This window comes from Carassius auratus, unplaced genomic scaffold (assembly GCF_003368295.1).
Source record: "Carassius auratus strain Wakin unplaced genomic scaffold, ASM336829v1 scaf_tig00019157, whole genome shotgun sequence".
Classification (NCBI taxonomy): Eukaryota; Metazoa; Chordata; class Actinopteri; order Cypriniformes; family Cyprinidae; genus Carassius; species Carassius auratus.
In genome coordinates, this window is record NW_020524928.1 from 31,245 (window position 1) to 51,671 (window position 20,427).

The 20,427-nt window shown below is 35.1% G+C and overlaps 1 protein-coding gene across 5 annotated transcripts in view; it reads left to right on the forward strand.

Annotated features, from left to right (window-relative positions):
- LOC113076150 (CBP80/20-dependent translation initiation factor-like) overlaps positions 1-20,427 on the forward strand; it is a 54,079-nt gene that overhangs the window by 5,522 nt on the left and 28,130 nt on the right. For 3 of the 5 annotated variants that reach the window (XM_026248819.1, XM_026248815.1, XM_026248818.1), the window contains exons 2-7: positions 5,899-6,116; positions 7,323-7,394; positions 9,048-9,164; positions 9,245-9,315; positions 10,492-10,596; positions 11,284-11,359. In XM_026248819.1, the coding sequence (XP_026104604.1) occupies positions 5,937-6,116; positions 7,323-7,394; positions 9,048-9,164; positions 9,245-9,315; positions 10,492-10,596; positions 11,284-11,359 (621 nt within the window). In that variant the 5' untranslated portion in view covers positions 5,899-5,936. The remainder of the gene's footprint in view (positions 1-5,898; positions 6,117-7,322; positions 7,395-9,047; positions 9,165-9,244; positions 9,316-10,491; positions 10,597-11,283; positions 11,360-20,427) is intronic. The other 2 variants (XM_026248816.1, XM_026248817.1) reach the window with 2 other exon arrangements.

The window sequence follows — 20,427 nt, forward strand, 5'->3', positions numbered from 1 at the left end:
AATTATAAAAATGTAATTTATTATTGTGACACAAAGCTTAATTTTCAGCATCATTACTCCAGTTTTCAGTGTCACAACATCTGTAGTGTGTGTTTAAAGTGCCTCTCTCTCTGTCTCTTGAGCACATTTGTGTGTCTATCAGGGACTGTGATGCTGTTTAAAAGTGTTTGCTCAGTTATAACTGTCTGATAGTAAATGCGGAATATTTCTTTATATTGCACCGGGGCAAAGTGTACAGGAGACTTTGAACTTCCCGTCAGTGTGTGTTTGAGTGTTTGGCACGTCCACAGGTTTGCTCGTGTATAATTAAACATGCATCATATCATTGGATATTATGGTTTATGTTCCATTATTAGATTTTGATGCATGATCATGAAAACACGGAGGAGTTTTCTCTGGAATAAGATGCACTGATGGAACATGTTGGGAAAGTCATGCATCATGCTGATGTCACCGCTGTGATGATGCCGGCGTGTGTGTGGGGCGTGTCTGTGAGCTCTTTGTTCAAACAGCTGTTGTGAGCGAGTGTAACACACGTGGAGGATTTTACACACTCTACTGCACCAGACAACAAAGACCAGACACACATCGCCATCAGCGCACAGTGTCTCTCTCTGCTGTTCTGTCACCCTTCTCTTATTTTGTTTCCACGTTTGCACATCGAGTCGTTCCAGGTTGAACATATGCTTCTATTTATCGCTCCATCCACCCACTCGCTCCATTCAGTTCCAGTGTGTGGTCAGTTTAATGTACTTTACTGCCGTGATTGTACATTTCTCATACAGAAGCAGTGGGTAGTAGTAATAAAAAAAAATAAACCAATGTTATGTTTTTATATTTTATATATATATATATATATATATATATATATATATATATAGCTTGTCTTTTGAAATGATTCATTATATGAAATATACAAATGTTGATAATAATCAGAAATGTTTCTTGAGCACCAAATCAGAATTTTAGAATGATTTCTGAAGATCATTTGACACTGAAGATTAGAAGACACTGATAATAAAATAAGAATCAGAATTCAAACAAGTCAAAAAAATTGAAATCTCTTTTTCTGTCTCTCATTCTTTGTTGTCCTTTCTTCCTTGATTTTTTTTCTCCTCCTTCTCTCTGTCAGATTCTCTCTTTGTATCTCGGGGGTCTTTGTGAGCATCTGCAGATCAGATCAGAGAGTAGTGACATCTTACTGCAGTGCTGCAAGAAGGAACTATTTTGATGGGAAATTACGTTAAACAGCTGAACACACACACACACACACACACACACACACACACATACTGTTGTGTTTTTTTCTGTTCCTAATTCTGTTAGTGTAGCTGTGCTGTTGTCATTGTTTGTGGTTCATGTGTTTGTGTGTGTAGATGGAAGCTGTTCTGGATAATCAAGACGTTTTATTATTATCATTTCTGAATTTTCTAACACCTCCAGTGTCTTCAATGCTTTAAATTACTAGTTCCTCTAGTGGTTTGTCTCTAGTAAATGTTTTTAGAATCAGAGTCAGAATGATCTTTATTGCCAGGTATGTTTAAACATATATTAGGAATTTGTTTTAGTGACAGAAGCTCCAAAGTGCAACAGAATGACAGCGACAAGACAGGACACAGGTATTAAAAATAATAACATACAAAATAGACAATGTGCAAAATAAAATATAAAACACAATATACAAAATAAACACTTTAGTATGTGCACATGATAGGTGAAAATGTGTGTTAGATAGATATATAATGGTGTTGTGTGTTCCATGTTTATTCTCAAGTGTTCATGAGATTGATTGCCTGAGGAAAGAAACTGTTCTGGTGTTCAGAGCTCTGTAGCGTCGACCAGATGGCAACAGTTCAAAGAGGGAGTGTGCTGGATGTGAGGGGTCTAGAGTGATTTTACTAGCCCTTTTGCTCACTCTGGATGAGCACAGTTCTTGGAGAGAAGGGAGGCTTGTACCAGTGAATAAACAGACTTCTGTCCATGGACACAAATTTTAACAACGACAGTGAATGAGAGAATGTGAGCACTGTGTTCAGGCGCAGCTGCTCTCAGCGCCGGCAAAATAAAACCCTAACACATCAGCAAAACAGAAAAACTTATCGGGCCGATGCCGATATTTGAAAAGTCCCAAACATCAGTCGATATATCGGCCTTTGGGTATATATCGGTCAACCACTACTGTCCATGAGGGTGCAGGGGGTTTCTCCTTTAGTTCCTGATTTCGCTAGTCACTAAGAATATCAGTAAAAAACACAAAAAATAATGTATTTGGATCATAGAAGTAATTCATTTATTTTTAAGTATTTTTAAGTATTCATTAATATTTAATTTCCTTAATGTGATTTGGATTAAATTAAATATTTAAATTATAAAGACATATTTTCAAAATGCATTACGATTAGAATATCTGCTGATTCTGAACAATTACATTTATTCTGTTAAAAATTAAACGCATGGCTAAAATATGGCTACACTGTAATAAATGATTTTTCAAATGCAAATAAAACAAAATTATACAAGAAAATATTATTTCAGTCGGTTTAATTCAACATGTTGCAGTTTTCTAGTGTTTCTAGTTTTCTAATGGCCAGTAAATATTTTTAAAATTTTAGTAAAAATAGTTTCTAATCAACACAATTTTTGTAATAAATATATAAACCTGGTAAACTGTGTATAACACATACATAAAATAGATTTGTTTTTCTTCAAAGTCTTTCTGCTTCCAAATCTCATGTTTTTCAATGTGCTACTTGCCATTTATTTTTTTTATTTTTTTATTTTATTTGTATTATTTGTATGCCCAAAATGTTTTCCTGTGCACTATAACAGAAATCTTTTCTTATCTTATTTATGTATGACTGATAGATATGCGTCACATTATGTTTACTAGTTAAATTCACTAGTTAATTTTTGTACACAATTCAAATGACAAATGACATTTGGGCCTAAATATTGTCCCACAAAATAAATCTGTATTACTCAGAACTGCGTCACAGTATGGAACTGAAACGTTGTGTGTTTCTGTGTGTGTTGTTGAACGGTGTGTAAAGAGCGGCTCCATTAGCAGATCATGTGTCGCAGCGCTCGAGGCTGCTGTGACTGTCCGGTCAGACACATGTGATTATTTACCCTTGATGTGATCAAATTCTGCACGGAGCCAGATACATTCATTGTGACAAGCACCATTATGTGACCAGCTAATGGAAAAGCCCTAATGAGAGCTCAATTAATCTTATTTCTGGCTAAGCAGATTTCCCCCCAGATTTTTAGGCTATTTTTCTGCCAGTATGTTCAAGACTGTATAAAGACATTGTCAACTGCTATTTATTTTGTTTTATCCTAAAACTTCTTTCTGATTTTCATTCCAACCTAATGATATTTTCAGCTCATTCCTACACATGCACTTGTATAAATGAAATGAAAAGTCATTTATCCTGTAGTAATGCTCTTATAATGCACATTATATAAACCATTATATGCTGTTAATTTTTTGAGCTGTAAGGTGACATAATTTTGACATAATTCCTGTTATTGTACTTTACACCGTGTGAACATTGATTTATGGATGGCAGCTTTATGTCGAGTTACTGTTAGTTTATTGTAGTCTAGTTTATTTTATTTTATCTTTTAGCTTATCCTTAGTTTATTCTAGTTTATCTTTAATCTGTAATTATTTAGTTTAATAAAAATAAAACGTTTAGTTTATCTACATAGTTTTTATTATTTTCTATCATAGTTTTTGTCCAAGAGATGAGAATATGTTTCTTTTTATATTTCATTTTTTCTTTTTTCATTGTTTAGTTTGGTAACTATAGGATGGCAGTACAAACAGGCACCAGCAGATATGAATTGTTTTATTTCTTTTATTGTAACCTGGTCATGTTGTGTCTTTGATTAGACAGGGTTTGTAAGTGATTCTGTGTGTCATAAGGTCAGAAGTGGACTTTAGTGGACTTCAGCTCATGTCTGTGAACTTTGAGGTCAATCTATAAACTGATATATTATTTTTTTTTTTTTTACAACTTTACAGTCTTTCTCTTCTGGGAAAAAAACTAAACTATTGATGACTCATCCTGCACTGCACAGAGTTTTGTCCAATCAAATGCTCTCTAGAATGAGGATGCCCCGCCCCCAAAACCACAGAATAACAAATAAAGGTTCAGGGCTGGAATAGAAATAAAAACGATTGGCTGTTTATGAAAGAGTGGTGAGCTAACTGGATGCTACTTAACTTCCTGTTTCAACGGGAAATATGTCAACACAGGAAAATAAATCCATGCTTATCAGAGGAATTCGTGAAATCTGCATGACACACATGATCAAATCACTTTAAATATTATTTAATCTTACAAATGTAATGTAATTTAACAGTATAATAAAGCAATGCACTTTGCGTGAGTCTGTGTGTGTCTGAAAAAATACAGTAAAAACTATTACAATTTAAAATAGCTGGTTTCTATTGTAATCTAAATTGCAATTTATTTCTGTGGTCAAATCTGTATTTTCAGCATCATTCCTCCAGTCTTCAGTGTCACATGATCTTCAGAAATCATTCTGATATGATGATTCACTGCTCAAGAAACATTTCTGATTATTATTACTCTGTGTTGTTATTACTCTGGGTCAGTTGGCGTCTTCCTTGTCAATCTGTAACCAGAATAAGCGGTGCTGTGGAGCAGTATTGATCATATAGATTGGACAGATGATCGAACAGCTGCAGATGTGGATCTTCAGAACATTTATTGTATTCCAGCAGTTTGACTTCCTGCCATATGCTTGTGCTTCCTGTTTCAATTTCCACCGGTCTGGTTTTGTCAGTCTTTCTTTCACACTAGCTGTCTCTCTCAAGTTCAGTTTCTCTGTCAGATCTCTGGTTACTCTAATGCTCTCTGCTTGGTTACATGATGAATATGTACACAACAGATCCATGCACAGATCCTGTGTGGTGTGAAAAAGTTTGCTAAACTGAGTAAATGATCTTAAATAAGAGCAGATGTGTTTTATAAGTGGAAGCGGGAGTGTTATTGTGGAGGTGTGCTGGTAAGATGGTGCTGCTCCAGTTGTAAATCCTCTTTGCTTGGCCAAAAGTATTGACTTAACACCAGATTAAACTCTCTCTCTCTCTCTCCCTCTCTCTCTCTCTCCCTCCCTCCCTCTCTCTCTCTCTCTCTCTCTCTCCCTCCCTCTCTCTCTCTCTCCCTCCCTCTCTCTCTCTCTCTCTCCCTCTCTCTCTCTCTCTCTCTCTCTCTCTCTCTCTCTCTCTCTGTCACCTGGTGTAAGCGGGGCATGTCGTCCCACCCAGAGCTGTAATTATGTAATGCAAAAACAAATGGATGAGTAAAAATTAAAGCAAGTGTGTGAAGTAATGCTACTTTGATGCTGTGAATAAGTATTGTATTTGGGGAATTAGTACTGAATATTTACATAATTATTGAATGAAAATTTAATTGATTAGTTAAGTGCAATGAAAAGAAATGTGAAGTTTAATTTTAATTACACTGTTGCTGAAGTTTGTATTTTGAAAAATAAAAGTAAAAATAAATTGACCAAATTAATAAATTACTAATGCATGCATACATACATACATACATAAGTACGTACGTATATGTGTGTGTGTGTGTGTGTGTGTGTATATCTCTTTATTTGTTTTCATGGCTCTTTTATTTTTTTTTTGCAATGAAATCTGTAATATTACAATAATAACCCAGCATGAACACTACAGTTTTCCCATTTTTTTTTTATATAATAAACATAATTTATATATATTTGAATGTCATATTAAATCATTGTGCCATAAAAAATCATTGTGGAAATCATCAAAATATATTATACAATTTTCTATTCTCCATTTGTAAAGTCATTTCACATTACTAATGTCTTTCTTTGCCCCGCCCACAGCCCCCCCTCTCCCTCCCTCCCCCCACTGGGCTGTTGCCATGGAGAGCTCATCAGTAGCATCAGCGTCGTCAGAGGCGGGAAGCACGCGCTCGCAGGAGATCGAGGAGCTGGAGCGCTTCATCGACAGCTACGTGCTGGAGTACCAGGTGCAAGGACTCCTGAGCGACAAAAACGAAACAGACCAGGATGTGGACAAGACACCGTCCCACACCTCACAGGTAAAACACACCCCGTCCCACACTGCACAGAGATGCACTGATCGACCGGCCAGGGACCGGAATTAGCTGATTTTCCACATGATCACGTGGTCATTCATTGATTTCGAGTCTGATTGCGTCGTGTCACATGAGGCTCGCGGAGCCCGAGTGTGTGTGTGAGAGAGACTCCAAACAATCCAGCGCAACAGCACACAGAAAGATATAGATGCATACTGCTGTAGTAAAAAAATAAATTTATTATATATGATTTATGTATGCGACATTACATGATTGCAATGTGGTTTTTACACAATAGTAGTACAATAAACAAAAAGTTACAAGCTTGTCAATATTGACTGTTTTTGCTCAGTTTCGCTGATGAAAATAGTTCCAATCAAAGCCACAGCAGAACTATTTTGTGTCTCTGTGCAATACAGCTGTGTTTCGTTACTGAATGAATCCACGTCTTTGAACGAATCAAGTGAGTCAATGATTCAGTAACTCATTCGTAAAGACAGTAGACACTTGCTTCATCTCTGAATGAATCAGCCGTTTGAACGAATCTGTTGACTAAATGACTCACTCATTCAAAGACAAAGTTATTTGCCGCCTACTGGTTTGATTTCATATTTAAAACTATCATGGTTTAGCCCAACATTTCTTATTTGTACATTTAAAAAAATATTTTTAAAACATTAACCTTATAAAAAAATGTATGCATTAAAAATGCAAAAAAAGTGTAAATGCATGCATAGCACCTCAGCTTCATCGAACAGTCTATGTAAATGCATCTAATGCTGCTTCAGATGCCGCTTCTGTGTTTGCTGGAGTGGAAAGATAGAGTTTCTTCAAACTGATTTCATTGGAATGTTAACAGCTCTGCAGTTTCTTATTATTCTAACTGAACTAATTTAAATAATGCAAGAATTTGATGTGAAAGATTACACATTTAATGAGGCTAGTGAAAAAAATGACAAATTAAGAAACAGTGGGAAATGAAATATGTTTTGTTAAATAGTAAAGCAACAACTTTTTGCATTAAAATGTATAGATTTTACTTTTTTATATGCTGTCAATTATAGTTTTCAATAGTTTTCAAATCATAATGGTGCACCTCAAAAGCTATGTTGAAAATGATGTACAGTAATTCTGTTTTTTCGAAGTAATAATAAAAACAAAAAACAAATAAATCAAATGTGACAGTAATGGTGTGTCTCTGTCTCTCAGTGGACAGAAGACTGCAGTGATAAGATTGACGGGAGCTGGTCGTCCTCACGGGGCAGGGGCTCGTCCAAACCAGTGAGTTTTCATCTGTGTGTATGTGCGTCTGATCCATCTCTAGAAATATTTGAAATTGAATCAAGGTGTTCAGGAACAGATGTGTTTGTCATCAGAAAACTTAACAGACAAGCGTATTAATGGATGGACACAGAAAACAACAGAAACGTCTAACTAGTGCTAGGTCCCAGTTCACATAATATCTGTCCTGGATAGTGCAATGTTAAGGTTAGAGCATCCCAAATCATAGCTGAAAGTATTACATCACAGGTACCTAGATGGCATGATGTTTGTCAAACTAGATGCTAATGTTAATATGTGACCCTGGACCACAAAACCAGTCATAAGGGCACATTTTTTCCAAATGTAGATCTATACATCATCTGAGATTTGGTTTGTTAGGAGGACAATATTTTGCTGAGATACAATTATTAGAAAATCTGGAATCTGAAAAAAAATATCGAAATATTGACAAAATGGCCTTTAAAGTTGTCCAAATGAAGTTCTTAGCAATGCATATTACTAATCAAAAATTAATTTTTGAATTATTTATGGTTGGAAATTTACAAAATATCTTCATGGAACATGATCTATACATAATATCCTATTGATTTTTGGCATAAAAGAAAAATCAATCATTTTGACCCATACAATGTATTTTTGACTATTGCTACAAATATACCCCAGAGACTTGTGCTCCAGGGTCACATTTGAAAACGCAAACCGTAAGTGCACTGTATGCAAGAATTTCTTGCGTGCTTCATCATTTAGAAATGTCAGTCGTACTCATAACAATGCAAGAGTGCACTGCATACTTGTTGTCATAAGGGGCACTATATAGTTAAAAATAAGAGATTTTTTATATCAAAAGTTAAGCATTTCCTGACAAACTTAGCATTTGCAACCAACTGAATGTCTTTGCATTCTTCGTGTTCAAGAAAGTGAGAGTGCAAAAATTTTGTGAATGAATGCAAAAGCAAATATATTACAATTTCCCTTCCCATGTCAGTTTTTTCCTTTCCTTTCTTGTCTTATAGTGTGTGTGAGTGGGTTTCAAGTACTGTGTGTATATGAAATATTAAAGATGGCACATGTGAGAAGGTTGGATGCACTGTTGTATTGTGTGTGTGTGTGTGTGTGTGTGTACTTGTTTTTCTATTCTGGTGGGGACTTAAACCTGAATACACACAGACTCATGGGGACTTGTGTCACGGTGGGGACCTAAATTGAGGTAAACAAGCTGATAAATTATACAGAATGAAGTTTCTTGAAAATCTAAAAATGCAGAAAGTTTCCTGTGAGGGTTAGGTTTAGGAGTAGGGTTGGTGTAGGGCGATAGAAGATACGGCCTGTACAGTATAAAAACCATTACACCTATGGAGAGTCCCCACAAGGATAGCTGACCAGACATGTGTGTGTGTGTGTGTGTGTGTGTGTGTGAGTGTGAGAGAGCATTGTGAATGACACAGTGACAGTATTGTGTCTGAGGTCACGTGATGCGATGAGGTCACCGAACGTGTGTGTGGTCATCTCACTGCTTTGCGTTTGACTGAACTGAAAACTCATTTGACCTACTCCATGTTGCATACATTGTTCTATCATTACATTAACATGAAAATAATCATCTTGAAAGTTTCCTGATCACTTTTTAAATGTATCCGTGTTAACGTCCAGCGTCTCTCTCAGGATGAGTGGGAGCACAGCAGTAATGGCAGCACCGGTTCTAGACCCAGTTCTGGTTCTAGATCGGGCAGCAGAGGACGAAACAACCAGTTCAGTGCCCCAGCAAAGGTGACATTATATGAATACATTAATATCATCAGGCTCCTTTTTTTCAATGTTTTTAAATGTTCACGATGTGTGTGTTGTAGAATGGAAACAGAGACTGTTCTTTCGATGTTCTGGGGACGGACATTTGGGCTGCAAACCTGGACAGTCATGGGTGAGATTCACACTCATACTTTTAATACATCTAGCCATTAAATAAGGACATGTAATAGTAGGGCTGCATGATTCATTGAAATGAAACCAAACTCGTGATTTTCATTTACTTCTTTGTTCAGTGAATCAAGTAAAACAGTCTGTTGAGTGTCTGTGTGTCCATATTTTCATCTGCTCTGGTTCTGCTTGAGCTTTGCAGTGCTGCTGACTCACAGTCTAATTTAAACCTCATCACCGGCTAAATTTAATTAATGAGGCCGTCACCTTCAGTCCTCGGACACACACACACACACACACACACACACACACACACTAGAGGCTAGTTCTTCTTATATTAGATTTAAGCTGTGTGTAAACATCTGTGTTAACATCCAATCAAAACTGACCAAAAGTTTGAGATTTTGTTTTTGAAAGAAGTCTCTTCTGCTCACCAAGGCTGCATTTGATTTAAAAAAAAAATACAGGAAAAGCAGTAATATTGTAAAATGTTACTGTATTTAAAAATAACCGTTTCATTTATTGCTGTGATTAAGGCTGAAGTGTCACATGCTCCTTTAGAAATCATCCTAATATGATGATTTGCTGCTCGAAAAACATTATGATTATCAACAATACTTCATATATTTGTGGAAACTGTTACACCTTTTAGGCTACTTTGATGAATAGAAAGCATTGACTTGAAATAGAAATCTATTGCAATATTATAAATGTCTTCAACGCCACTTTTCAGCAATTGAATGCATCCTTGACAAATAAAAGTATTAATATCTTTAGCAAAAATACATACCGAGTGCAAACTTTTGAACATCAGTGTACATTATAGATTTCATAAGCTGTGGTTTAGTATATTTTTCAGGTTTTTGCAGGTTGCAAACGCTTTCATTTAGAGTTACACCACTATCATATTACCTTTCAAAACAAGCTCTGAGGTTGTCTTGACCTATTCAGCGTATTTTAAGAAGAAAAAGAAAAGGTGCCTGAGCTAATTAGCATCTTTATAGCGTTTCAGCTGATTAGCAGAGTTTTACAGCCCGGATCAGGGAGAAATGGAGGCTTACAATGAGCTTGATGCATGTGTATAAATATACAAATATGTGTAATACTTGAGGACCTTAGTTAAGTGTAAATAAATATACAGCAGTTAAGGATTTCTGTTGACTGTGTTCTGTGCTCACAGAGGTGCTACGTGGGACATGCAGCCGGAGAAACTGGATTTGTCACAGTTTCACAGGAGGCCATACAGAGGGACACCGAAACACCTGCCGCACATCGACCGAGAGGGGTGAGACAGACGATACCGTCAATAACACTGACCTCAGATCATCGGTCTGAATCACTTCACTCGAATGCACTCGAAAGTGGATTTATTTGCATGTAAATCTGCATGGCAGGGAGTTTTGAGAGTTCAGGATGGGTGTGGCTGTGTGTTAATGTGGCACTCGGCTCATTACTGCCCTCTACTGGATGAATGAGAGATGCACGACTGCTAAATATTTCTAAGGCATCTAATTAAATGATCAAACTTTTGCTGAAAAACCTGTTGCACTCAATCTACTCCATGCCTTCTGTCAACTGATTGATAGTTTAGACCTTTAGCAAGTAAAAGGCCTTTTAATATAATTGTACAATTGTTTACAACTGGTTTTTCCTCCACGTTCACACTATATCATACTATATGAGCCATAAAAGCCTAATGGATCAAATATGACAAAAAAAAAAAAAAAAAAAACACATGCACAAAATATAAAATGTATATTTTTGTCTGAAAAAAAAGAAAGAAAATATTTTATCACTATTATTTCATATGTCAGGCTTTACAGAGTTACATTTTACAGCCTGGTTTATTTAGTTAGTCAGTATGGAAACTCAAAAGCCCATCATTATACATAATTTGTTGTCGCTTATACGAGCCTGCAGACTCTTTGTCTGGCTGAACATTGTCAGTCATGTATTGTCTGTCTGTTCACAGGATGATAAAGGGCAAATTTGACGACGATGATGGTATTGACCTGGACAACATGGAGAAATTCCTGCCCAGCCTTCCGGTAAGAAACTATCTCAAGGTTTTATTCATCCTTCAGCCTTCTGGAGTCTGTCTGCGATCAGGAGAATAAAGATTTGAAGCAGAGATGTGTTCTGCTGTGTACCATCGGAGTGTTTAGAAGTGCGCCCTCTGCTGGAGAGATGCTGAAACATGTTTGAACTGATCCAACACTGACATCTAGTGGTGAAGTCATGATATGACAGTGTGTGGGATTTTACTGGATTACTGGACGCTCAGGAATGTGCTGTTAACACCGAGAATGGTATGAATTACGCCAGCCTTCTGAGTTAGTGTTAGTTTATCTGTCTATTGAGTTTGTCTACAGTCCTCTTGTTCTGAGATGCATAATTAAGTGTTTGAATGCAGCTGTTCACAAACAGTATGTGAGATTATGAAGTTGCTACAGCAGTTTATTAATGTGCATTGATTACTAATTTTAAGGTGAATTTTGCTAATGAGTTTAGCTAGATACTATCATGCAAAGTAGTCATTACATTAGTCTGGAATTTAACGCTCATGTATTTATGAACTGCTGTAGCAACTTTAGCTTCAGATTAATTTCCATTTACCTACAGAAGGAGTCGAGAGAGAATGATGAAAAAAAGGATATTTCAAAACAAATAAATTATGATGTGCTGGCAGTTGACCAGAGCTACTAAACCAAAAACTGGTGTTATCCAACAACTAAACTGCATCCAAAATAAAAATTTTGTTAACATAATAATAATATATGCATAATTACTGTGTATATTTTTAATGTCTATATAAATACACACAAACATGTATATATTTAAGAAAAGCATGCTGTTTAAATATTACATATATTTATCTGTACTATGAACATATACATGCCAAAATTTTCAATATATACTGTACACTGTATGTGTGTGTATTTATATATACAAAAATAAATAAAAACTTTTCTTTTGGATGTTATTAATCGTGATTAATTGTTTGATAGCACTACTAAAACCATTAAATATTAAACAAGAACTTATTTCACCTTGTTGGCAAGACAATATATATATATTTTTAATTTTAGTTACTAACTTGATGTACCAAACTAAAATGAAAAGAAAATGAAAAACTCTGTGGACATATATTTATAGAAAGAAAAAAATTATATATATATATATATATATATATATATATATATATATATATATATATATATATATATATATATATATATAAGAAAAAAGTGACAAAAACAAACAACAAAATTCAAAAACGTAAAATTAAATGAAGAAGACAATAGAATAAAAAATAAATAATAAAAGCTACAAAGATGGTAAAATAACAGCGCTGTTAGCGCCATCTACTGGTTTCATAATGCCATCACCAATCCACTGTAATGTAGCATAGGTTTCTTTTTTGTTCTTTCTGCTGTGTCTGGCCACCGGTGAGTTCTTGGCTCCACCCAGCAGGATGTTGTTAGCGTGGCAACGGCGGGTCAGAAGGTCATCTGTGGGCAGCGTCTGGACGCGGTGAAGGCAGACAGGGTGGACTGTGTGTGATGCCAGCCATTGTTCTTACTCAAGTGATCTGTTGTCTTTCCCCTTGTTCTCTGTCATTTTAAGTGTGTCTGTTTATTTAAACACTTTAAAGGTGAACGTGCAGATTGTTGGATGTTAAAATGAACACTTTTTCTTTTTTTTTTGGGTTCAGAACATTGAAAAAAATGATAGCTGAGTAAAAATCTATAGAGGTACATGGAGAACCATAGCATATATAATTTCTGTTTCTATTCTCTCCAAAAGCAAAAGAAAAAAATTCACAATGCAAAAAAAAAGAGGAAAAATTACATAAGGTGTTGGGAGAGACAATGATTCGACAATTCTCTTTTGCTCACCAAGGCAGCATTTATTTGATCACAAATACAGTAAATATAGTATTAACATATTTTGAAAAGTAATTTCTTCTTTGCAAATATGCACAGCTGTATTTTCAGCATCATTCCTCCAGTCTTCAGTGTCACATGATCTTCAGAAATCATTCTAATATGATGATTTGCTGCTCGAGAAACATTTCTGATTTTGTGGAATCTGTGATGCATTTCATTTTTTAGGATACCTTGGTGAATCATAAGTTCTAAAGAACAGTTTTTCTTTTAAATAGAATTATTTTGCATCAAATTCTTTTGATAAATTTAATGCAATAAAAATATTAATTTATTTTAAAATATAATGCATGTAAATTACATGTAAAAAAACTAGATTTATGATGATATTAATTGTGGTGAATTATACTCACATTGGAAAGTTTCCAGACAACACTGTGAGGTCAGCCAATCACAATGGAGCTAATTTGCATACTAGACTGACAGGTGTTTATAATGAGCTTGAGCTGAAGAATCTCCAGTCAGAGTTGTGTGAAATAATTGTTGGCATGAAGAATTTATTTTAGTTGCACACACACACACACACACACACACACACACACACACACACACACACACACACACACACAGTCTACATCTCTAATCCAAGACCTCATTGAGCACTAAAGTGTGTGTGTGTGTGTGTGTGTGTGTGTGTCAGGTTAGAGATTTTTGTAGCTGTTTTGTTTGTCACCTGATACACAATATCCTGCCAGATTCACATGCCCTATGGCACACACACACACACAATCTGAGTGTTTGGCTGGTGTGTTTATATTGTGTGCTGTTGTTCTGTGTGTGTGTGTGTGTGTGTGTTGTCTGATTCAGTGTAAGCGGATGTTTCTGTGCACTGTAAACTTTTATTGTCTTTAATACAGAGCAGAAGGAAGTGATACAACGTGTGTGTGTGTGTGTGTGTGTGTGTGTGTGTGTGTGTTTCATCACGTTCACTCTTCCCATTATTCCCACAAAATAGGTTTAGTTTCCAATAAGGTCAGAGTCAGTCTGTCTGTTTCCGTCTTGGAGGTGTGTGTGTGTGTGTGTGTGTGTGTGTGTGTGTTTGACCCTGAAGTTAAATTGGTAACACTTTACAGTAAAATTAGCATTAGTTAATGCATTTAATTAATATATATATATATATATTATATATATATATATATATATATATAATATATAATATATATAATCAGCATTTGCTTATCTTCATTAATGTTATCTTTATAATCTTTGTCAACATATTAACTGATAATGATGTACTTTTTTTCATTAACATATTGAAATTATTAATTAAATTAATTAATTAATTAAATTTTGTATTTGTGATAGTCTTTAATGTCTATAATTGATGTAATCATTCTGGAGATCAATAGCTGTAACTCACCTAAATAGATTAAATGTATGTGTTTGTATGCAAGTATGTATTTATACTTTTTGATTTTAAAAAGTCGTTAGTTAATGCTGAGATTAACATTATGATTAATAAATGCTGTAGACGTTTGTTCATGTTTTTTTTTTTACCCTGTTAACTAAACTTACTAAACTTAGTGATAACGCTTTACTTAAAGCCTTATATATAATGCATAATGAAAGTAATTTTAATGCATTAATTGTGCCTTGTAATGCACATTTTAATGCATTGTATGATGAAGTATAATGCATTAAAACACATGAAAAACAAACCTTTATATGTAATGCATGTTAACTAACAATTATTTATGAAAATATATCATGCTTCACAACTTTCTTTACTAATTATTTTATAATGCATTATACATTAAGCCTTTCAGTAGAGTGTCGTTTTGATAACGGTCTAAAATTATTCATAAAGCAGTAAATCTTATTCTTTTTTAGAAGTTGTGTAATAGTCATTATATTTTTATCTAAAAATAACAAAAAATCAGTAGCATGACCTCATTTAAATAGATCAAAAGTGTGTGTGTGTGTGTGTGTATTTTGGGTGAAAACACTGATTTCATATTTTTTGCGTCATATGTTTTGACTCATTCATATGCATCTCTATAGTGTGTGTGTGTGTGTGTGTATCTGCGATGGCTCAGATATTGTAGACGTGTCTAGTTACTGCAGAACAAAAGGCCTCCAGCGGGCCAGACACTGAGCGCTCGCTCCCCTGAGCTACGTGCGGCCCGACAGGAGCGGAGAGACCCCGGCAGATCTGACACACAACAATGAGGAGGTCAGACACCCCTCCCTTTCCTGTGATTGTCAGTCACACACAGCTCCTACCTGCTCGCTCTGTCGTAACGCGGGAATGAAGAGGTCAGTGAGGGAATCTTGGATGCGGATTCATCTGTTGGGAGTTGAGGAATTTGTGGGCGGATGCTTGTTGGCCGATTCAAGCGACTGTATGACGTGTCTTGTTACGAAACCCCACCGCTTTAGAGATAAAATACATCTATTTTAAAGTGCATGTGAGAGAGATATACAGTGTCTTATTAGGGCATCACTAGCACTGCTACTCATAGTGAGAGGTTGTGCTTCAGTCATGTGTCTTGTTGTTTATTTACTGAGCATAGCAACTCCCAAAATAATAGAAGTGTGTTAGAAATCTGGGTAACACTTTATAATAACTGCACACTATTAATCATTAATTAAGCAATAGTAAACAGGTAATTCATAATTTATAAAGCATTAATAGACAGTAATAATCAGTTTATAAATACAGATATAAATGCTTTATTCTTGATTTAAAAGCATATCTATAATGTGTAATTTCATACTTTATTCATGATCAATTTATCATTTCTCAATGAAGTATAGCATTATTTACAAACCAGTTATTTAGGAGTTGCCAGTGATTCATAAGATCACAAGAAATGTAGTAAATTCAGGTAGTTATAAAGCATTTAGTAGTGGTCCGTTAACCATTTATGTGAGCTCATCTAAAGTGAGGACTAGTTATGCCTTGTAAAGCATTTATAAAGGATATTTAAAGGCTCAGTTATCTTCTAAACAAAAAACGGAAACAAACACAACACAGTGATACAGAACATAGAAATATTAACAGCCTTTAAATCTCATTTGTAAAAGCTTTACAAGGCATAAATAGTCCTCACTTTAAATGAGCTTACAAAAATAGTTAACTAACAACTACCTGAATTAACCCTGAATTACAGTAGAAATACATGTTAATAAACCATTTATTAACACGTTAAGTAACTATTACTATATGTCTGAATAAAAAGATGTATGAATGCACATTTAAATAGTTTATTAATCATTTACTTACAATTTCTAAGTGATCTTATGAACCACTGACAACTCCTTAATAACTGGTGTGTAAATAATGCTATACTTAATTTAGAAATGATAAATTGATCATTAATTAAAACAATTATTAAATACATTATAGATATGCTTTTGAATCCGGTATAAATCATTTATATCTGTATTTATAAACTGCTTATAAATGTCTATTAATGATTTATAAATGATGAATTAACTGTTTGCTAATGCTTAACTAATGATTAATAGCATGCAGTTATTATAAAGTGTTACCGAAATCTGTGTAGAATTCCTATGATCCGGGAATCTGAAAATGCAGTGATGTAGTTTTGTTTGCTAGTTGAGGAGTGTGTTTGAGTGTGAGATCATGCGCTGACTCTTTACCTAATTGGGCCTGAGAGAGCCATGATGTCTATCCCATCATAAACGCTCAGACTCGATCCCGCGTCACCCGGCAACCAGACCAACACACTCTCTGCAGACGTGTCCAAAGGAACGTAAAGCTCAGGCTGCTGTAAACAACACACGGACAGTCTTCATCTCAGGAGCTAAAGAATCCAGACTGAAATTACACAAGAATAGCCTTGGATTCTGCAGGAGCCTTTGTTTCAGTGGTCATTCATTTTTCTCCAGGTGTCCAGAACCTGGAAACATCAGGGAATGTTAAAACTCTGTTTCCCAGGCCTGTGATAGTCATGGGAATTGAAGGGGTCATATGATGCGATTTCAAGTTTTTATTTCTCTTTGGAGTGTTACAAGCTGTTCATGCATTTATAAGATCCGTGACGTTGAAAAGACGAAGTCTCAAACCCAAAGATAATTTTTTTAATAAAAGTTAAGGCTCGTCCACGGCCTCCTAAAACATTTCATTTAAACACGCCCCCACATGTCTACATCACTGTGTTGGAAGATTTGCATAACACCGCCCAAATATTTACGCAAATAAAGAAGGGGTATCATTTATTCTCGCTGTAGTATTGTTGACAACACCGCAATGTTGTGGAGATGCTGTGTGTTTCCAAATATTGTAACATTTCCGTTACACGTTTGAGGTATTCGGCCAATCAAAACCACTGGATAGCTGACCAATCAGACCACACCTTTTTTTTTTAGCTTTGTAAACTTCGATGTGTTTCAGAAAAGCGGGGCACAGAGGAGCAACAATAATGTACGGGATGCGGAAATAATGTAGAGTATGTTTTTGAACCCCTTAAACACACAAACTACGCAAAATAATGTTATTTTTTGCATTGTCATATGACCCCTTTAATCATTTTCCTAGTCATGCTCATCTCAAAACTAGAAATTGCAGTTTGTGAGTGTAACAACTATAAAATGATTCTTCCCGATGCTTATCCAGTAACTGTGTTAGTATTTATATACCTGAACTATTATAGTATTTATTATTAATTGTCTTTGCTACTAACGGAAATATACTAAGTTTAGGGTTTTTATCTGATACTTATATTTTATGTGAATTCATCTGTATTTCAATTAACAAAAACGATATCTTATTATATCTTATTAGTTTAAGTTAACCAGTTATCGTGAACGGCTGTAAAAAAGTCATGGAAATTCATTGGTCTAAAGGTGTGGGAACCCTGATTCTCAGTCCCTATTTCTCTTTGGAAATCTTTAGTGTGTGTGTGTGTGTGTGTGTGTGTGTGTGTGTGTGTGCAGTTGCTTCGATTGGAAGGCGTCCAGTCTCATGGTCGCATGCCAAGTGTTGGCTCTTTGACTGATGGTTCATTGTCTTCCTCATTCCACCCGCTAGCAGCGCAGGAATTCCTGTGTCACTTTCCCTCTTGGAATTCCGCCTCATCATCCGGAATGTCGTGACACAGACTCATGAACAGGAAAAGGGTCACGTTAATACCAGAGGTGACGGCTTCAGTCATCCTGCAATAGTCAGGCTAACAAAGAGCTTTCTCTGTCCGGTGGACGCTAAGTTTAGAAGCACAGATCTCACACGGGACGCTCTGGCTTTGTTCAAACAGCCTGAAAATATCTGATTTTTTTTCTTTGTTTTTTTTTTTTTGGTGTATCCGCATTGCATGTTGTCTGAAAAGCAAAATAAAAGCATGAAATTTGTTTCTGTTTTACCAAATCAAAGTTGTTCATCCAACCTTCAGAAATCATCTGGATACTTCAGCTAAACACAGAAACATGATTAAATATGTAAAACACTTTTTTCAAGGAATTATTGGAAAGCAGCCTTTTGAATTATTTATAGATGTTTCCAGCTTATTTCCATGATAAATATAATTTATATATAAACAGACATACACAAACAATTATGTTGAGAAAAAAAAAGACATTTATATATTATACATGTTTTTATCTTATTTTTAAATGATTACATTAAACCTTAATATAAAGTTAAACCTTAATTTAAATTCTTTAATCATTTATACATATATATATATATATATATATATATATATATATATATATATATATATGTATATGTATATGTATATATATATATATATATATATATATATATGTATAGAGAGAGAGAGAGAGAGAGAAATTATTGCTATATATTAATTATATAATATAATTAAATACTAAGTGGGCTTAAGAAACCCACTTTTCTAGAAATGATCTGAAATCAGCGGTTTGAATTCTTTCCAGATGTCTGGGTTTTAATGCCGATGGAGTGTCTAACTGAAGACCTGTAGTCTCTCTGGCTAATCTTTCTGAAATGAGTTCTGCTCGTACTGTTTAAATCAGTCTGTCTGTCACGGTTCGTCAGTGTCCTGTGACGGGAGACGTCCTCGCTCACTTCAGGTTAATGCCCGCTTTCATGACCCACGCCGTCTGAATCCCATAACTCTCTAATATCATCTAGTGCAGGGAAAGTTGATGTTGTTTCGGGTGATTTTATTGGCCCGAGTGAATGTTGAGCTCAGATTCTGTGGGTAGATCTTGTTAGCGGTGATGGTTGTGATGATTTCAGGACTGATGTCAAGTGTAATCCTACCTCCTTGACAAATCTAAACTCTCTTGCACCCTTAAACAACTTCCCCTGGATAGAAGATAGAGGGCCCTATTTTAACGATCTAAACGCAAAGTGTAAAGGGCATGGCACAGGTGCACTCAGGGCATGTCCAAATCCACTTTTTGCCCGGATGCATGGTCTAAACAGGTTGTCGCTATTCTCTTAATGAGTAATGGGTGTTTTTTGGGCGTAACGTGCAATAAACCAATCAGAGACTCATCTTCCTTTCCCTTTAAGAGCCAGTTGCACTCGTGCCATGACGGATTTGCTATTACGCAGATACGCACGACACGAATTTGGCAAGTGCTAGAACTGAGCGTGTCTCAGAGATGAAATGGAGCTGCTCGTGTGCGAGCAAATATATTATGATACATGTGATGACTATCCATTATGACATGTAGGCGTGGCGTTGGATGGGAAAATGCAGAAAGTCAAGTAAAATACACCTTTTATGTGTCTTTTTTCTCACATCACATTTAAAAACAGTACCCATGGGCAAAATAAACGTCTTTATTTTTTGTCTTTTTAAAACCCTTTTTAGCAATCGAACAAATTTGGCTATAAATATATAATTACTTTGTATCAAAATACACATTTATAATATAAATTATGTGAATAAAAACTATGGACATATAAATAAATATATAGATAATACATATACAAAGGACACACACATATTATGCAAAAAAAACTTTGATTTTCGATGTGATATATGTATATATATATATATATATAGAGAGAGAGAGAGAGAGAGAGAGAGAGAGAGAGAGAGAGGAAAATGTTAAATTATTTCAATATTTATAAAAAAAAATTATTCTCAATTTATTGTTTAAATACAAATGTTCTTAATGTTGTTATTAATGTTATTTCTTTATTAAAGTTTTTATTAGATGTTATATTTTTGAGTATTTTTATATGATTTTAGTAAGTATGATTTATTATT